Source organism: Empidonax traillii, unplaced genomic scaffold, assembly GCF_003031625.1.
Source record: "Empidonax traillii isolate 1590-97213 ecotype Southwest subspecies unplaced genomic scaffold, ASM303162v1 scaffold1634:size97100, whole genome shotgun sequence".
Lineage (NCBI taxonomy): Eukaryota > Metazoa > Chordata > Aves > Passeriformes > Tyrannidae > Empidonax > Empidonax traillii.
Genome location: NW_020956827.1, coordinates 1 through 4,923, shown reverse-complemented (window position 1 = coordinate 4,923; position 4,923 = coordinate 1). Strand labels below are relative to the sequence as shown.

Genomic DNA, 4,923 nt, shown 5'->3' with positions numbered 1-4,923 from the left:
AAATGACACAGACAGTGCAGGTACCTCCTGTCTTTGAAGGAACTGCCTTTGCAGTGACGCCTCTGTCCTCTTAATGTGCCTCTGGAATTAAATACTTGGGAAACTTTGGCTTTACAGCCTGTTCTGTGACCTGGATACCTTCACGTTCGCTCCTGTAAATGCTGTGCTTCGGGGACTCCTGCCCCTGATGTCGTGATAAATGGATTAGTGGCTGGAGAGTGGCCCTGGGCTGCTCCTCCAGCCCCTCTGTGCTTCCTTTGGGTGTGAATCCCGGGCAGAGGTTGAGTTTTTCTTTGTTTCTCAGCTGGGTTCTGTCACTTTGGTGCTGGGAGGGAGTGCTGTGAACGCAGGAGGTGGTGGCTGGATGTGATTTATTTGACAGGCTGAGCTAAAGCACTTGCCCTGACCCGTGTCAAGAATTATAAAGTACCTTTTTTTTTTCCCAGGGAGTCCTTGAGCAACCTGTTTGTGCCTCATTGCCTGGTGGCTGGGGCTTGCTGGGAATATCTCACCATCCCCCCCTGGCCCCGACCCATTCACATCTCCCAGTGGGGAGGTCGTGCTGGTCCCAGTGGGGAGGGCAGGGCCCAGGGCAGGTTCATTCCTGCTCAGTTAATCTGAGACAAACAGGAGCAGAATAGACCTACAGGATCTCCTGAATGGTGGGCTCCTTCTTTCCTTGCAAGTTAAAAACCTGCTCTTCTTTTTTTTTTTTCTTTTTTTTTCTTTTTTTTTCTTTCATTTTTCTTTCCTTTTTTTTTCCTCTTTTTTTTTTCCCTAATTTTCTTTTCTCTTCCCAGCTCTGCAACAGGATAATTCCACGGGAAACTTTATATGAGTTGATTCAACATACAGTTGAGATTCTTTTCCTAAGCACTTTCCAACCTCTGTGGGGCCTCGCTGGTTCCCAGCTTGGATCACAGAATCATGGAATGTGCTGGTTTGGAAGGGACCTTAAAACCCATCCAGTGCCAGCCCCTGCCATGGGCAGGGACATCTCCCACTGGCCCAGGTGGCTTTGGCCTGTCCTTGGACACTCCCAGGGATCCAGGGGCAGCCACAGCTTCTCTGGCCAACCTGGCCAGAATCCCATAATCTCTGAGGTTGGAAAAGCCCTCCCAGCCCATGGATCCCCCCTGTGCCCCATCCCCACCTTGTCCCCCAGCCCAGAGCACTGAGTGCCACGGCCAGGCCTTCCTGGGACACCTCCAGGCCTGGGGACTCCAAACCACCTCAAGAAACTTCCTTGCTTTTCGAGTGGCTGCTTCCAATTCCTAACAATTTTTAAACCTTCCAGCATGGTGGCATCCTTTTGATATTTGCTCCTCACCGATTTCCCCGAACTGGTTTTCTGGAAGTGATTGTAGCACAAAGCTGAATGTCTCCTGGAGATCTGTCACGTGCCTGGGTGACACATGACCTCAGCTTGGCAAGCCTCGTCCTGCCTTGGGGGCACATCCCAGGACCACACGTGGATGTGGCACCGGGGGACTTGGGTTAACGGTGACCTTTGTGGTGCTGGGTGACAGCTGGACTTGACGGCCTTCGAGGGCTTTTCCAACCCTCTTGGCTCTGTGATTCCAGAGCTTTGGGCTGTTATTCCTGCTGGGTGTGGGTGCTGAGGGCAGGTGGTGGTGGCAGGAGATCGGGGAGCTCGGACTGGCAGAAATTCCCCCTGCACATGGCTGGAACTCGCGAGGGAACCAAACGCATCGCGTTGCCGCGGCAACAGGAAGAGCTTACAGGCGCCTGAAATTCTTGTGCTGTGAACTGAAAACATTCCTCGGCAAAATATTCCCCAGCACAGCCGGGAAGGGCCTGCAGGGGGTTGGGTCAAGGGTGGCACAGGTTGGAGGCCTCGGGAAGGTGTTGGGGAATCCCCTGGGGAAGGTGCCGTGGGAGAGGTGGCCTCGGAAGGGACGTTTTGGTTGCAGAAGGAGTGGGAGGTCCCTGTTAGCGGGATTGCACCGTTCCTGATCCTGCTTGGAGCAGGAGAGTGGGAGACTCCCTGTGATGTGCCTGTCCCGTGCTTTGGCCGCTGTGGTGGCACCAGGAACGGGCTGGACGTGCCCAGCTCCGGGTTCCCCGCTGGATGGAGCCCCAAACTTGAGTCTATTGGACTTTGGGAGGGAAAGGGACTCATTAAACAGGATATAGGAAAATCTGCCCTTCCTGGCAAGAGTTCTCCTCTGTCCTGGCCATTCCTGCCCTCCCAGCTCAACTCCATATGCATTCCCTGGAGAAGGGGAGACTGAGGGGAGACGTCACTGCAGTTACATCTTCCCCAAGAGGGGCAGAGACGGGTCCTGAGCTCTGCTCTGGGGGGACCAGGTACAGGACCCCAGGGAATGGCTGGAGCTGTGTCAGGGCAGGCTCAGGTTGGGCCTCAGGAAAAAGTTCTTCCCCAGAGGGTGGTTGGCACTGAACAGGCTCCCCAGGGCAGTGGGCACAGCCCCAAGGCTGCCAGAGCTCCAGGAGGGTTTGGATGATCCTCTGAGGGACAGGGTGGGACTGTTGGGACGTCTCGTGCAGGTCCAGCGGTTGGACTGGACGGTCCTTGCGGGTTCCAACCTGAGCTTCTGGTGGTTCCCCCCCCTTCCTGCGAGCCACCAGCTCCCAACCCGAGCACTACCAGCGCCACCCAACACCTAACACCCCTCTGTCCGTGTCTCCCCCAGTGCCTTTCCGAGAGACGCCGAGCTACACGAAGCGGCGGCGGATCCTGGGCAGCGGTGGCGGCGGTGGTGGCGGCCTGGCGTCCCCGCGGCTGCTGCAGCGCTCGGCCAGCGACAACAACCTGAAGGCCGAGAGCCGGGCGTCCTACTCGCCGGTGCCGTCGCTGCGCAGCCTCCCGCCCCAGCTGCTGGTGCAGATGCAGGAGGCGGCGGCCGGGCTGGTGGTGGCGGCGGGGGACGGCAGCCTGGCCAGCTCGGGCAGCGCCCGCAGCGCCCACAGCCGCTCCCCGTCCCTGCAGCGCGTGCAGGAGGAGAAGGAGGCCGACCTGCCCACGCTCCGGAGGAGCAGCCGCGGCAAGGCCAGGTACGGACGCGGGGGAGAGGGCACGCCGGGGCTTCTGGGGTGGGTTGTGCCCCCGCACCCGTGTGGGATCCAGCTCCACGGGGTCCCGGGAGGGAAGAGGGAAGGCTGGCGGAGCGTGGTGTGACACTCCTGCGAGGGGTGGGTTGGCCAAGAACCAGGGCGAGGGTGTCCTGTGGATGGCATGTGCCCTTGCGCCTGCGAGGGGTCAGGCACCTGCGTGGGGTCAGACACCTGCGTGGGGTCAGCCACCTGTGTGGGGTCAGCCACCTGCGTGGCATCCCAAGTGGGAAGCAGGAAGGCCACTGGGGCCCAGCGAGGCTCCTGCAAGGAGCGGGGCTGGCCAAGAGGAGTAGAGAGCAAAGGTGCCCCATGGCTGGCACGTGCCCCCACACCTGTATGGGACTGAGCACCACGGGATGCCAGGTGGGAGGCAGGAAGGCTGCTGGAGCCTGGGGAAGCTCGGGGGTGCAGGCACTGAGGGGGTTCCCCTCCATCCCCTCCCCAGCCCCCGGTGTGGTCGATGGTGGCTCTCAGGAAGGTGCTGAGCCCGCGGCGCGCCGGCGTTGCCATGACGATGGGTATGCGTCCAGAAAACTAACGCTGGGAGGTGGCACGCTGCAGGAGAGGCAACACCCTGCACGTCCCTGCCCACCCCTGGGTATCAGGGACGGCGTGGTTGGCGTGGTTGTTGTGGCTGTCACAGCATTGCCGTTATGGATGTGCCACCTGCAGATCCAGGTGCTCAGCCAGGACCATCAGCTCAGCGTTGTCTGATGGGCGCCCTTGTCCCGTCCCCGAGCGTTGCTGGATGGTGCCCCTGTGGTTCTGGTGGCCCGTGGGTGTGGGAGGGCAGTGGATCTCCACAGATGGGCCTGGGCACCCATCCTGGTGCAGGGGGGTGGCTCTGTGCCACTCGTGTGCTGTGGGAGAGCAGGAGGTTTCCTTTTGGTGGCTGTGGGGTCGGGCTTTGCTTTCGGAGTCCTCTGTCGGAATCGCGGAGCGGTTTGGGTGGGAAGGGACCTTAAAACTCATCCAGTTCCACTCTTCTACCACAGACAGGGATGGTTCCACTGTTCCAGGTTGCTCCAACCCAGCCTTGAGCATTTCCAGGGATCCAGGGGCAGCCACAGCTTCTCTAGGCAACCAGTGCCAGGGCCTTCCCACCCTCCCAGCCAGCAATTCCTTCCCAATCTCCCATCTGTCTCTGCCCTCTGGCACTGGGAAACCATTCCCTGTGTCCTGTCCCTCCATCCCTTGTCCCCAGTCCCTCTCCAGCTCTCCTGGAGCTCCTTTAGGCCCTGCAAGGGGCTCTGAGCTCTCCCTGGATCCTTCTCTTCTCCAGGTGATCCCCCCCAGCTGTCCCAGCCTGGCTCCAGAGCAGAGGGATCCAGCCCTGGGAGCAGCTCCGGGGCCTCCTCTGGACTCTCTCCAGCAGCTCCACGTCCTTGTGCTGCTGTTCCCAGGGCTGGGGCAGCTCTGCAGGGGGGTCTCACCTGAGCAGGGAATTTAAGGAAAAAGAAACACATCAGTGAATGAAAAGTAATGAAATCAACTGTAAAACCGCTGCTCCAGGGAAAAAAAAAAACAAAACAAAACCAAACTAGTCAAGTACCTGCCAGGATTCTCAATTAATAGTTTAACTCAGGAAAAGTTGCGGGATGTTTTCCAAACAGCTCAAAGGAGGCATCTGCTCCACGGGCAACTCCAGAAGAAAACAGGGCAATGCTAGAGGAGCCAGTGATGGATTATGGGATGGAGAACAGCCTTGGTCAAAGTCAGGGATGGCATCTCTGAGTGCTGCCCGTGGCAAGGACAGGGGAGGTGAAAGGTTTCCTGAAAACCATCAGGGATGAGGGGAATAAAAAAAAAAAAAAAAAAAAAAAA

General features: G+C 58.7%; 1 protein-coding gene across 1 annotated transcript in view; it reads left to right on the top strand.

Annotated features, from left to right (window-relative positions):
* The window catches only part of LOC114070638 (SH3 and multiple ankyrin repeat domains protein 3-like), a gene marked incomplete at its 3' end in the record, with an annotated part of 74,029 nt that extends 70,990 nt beyond the window's left edge, over positions 1 to 3,039 (top strand). Inside the window, exon 10 of the mRNA XM_027908165.1 lies at positions 2,679 to 3,039. Coding sequence (XP_027763966.1) covers positions 2,679 to 3,039 — 361 coding nt within the window. The remainder of the gene's footprint in view (positions 1 to 2,678) is intronic.
* Between the last annotated feature and the right edge of the window lie 1,884 nt (positions 3,040 to 4,923).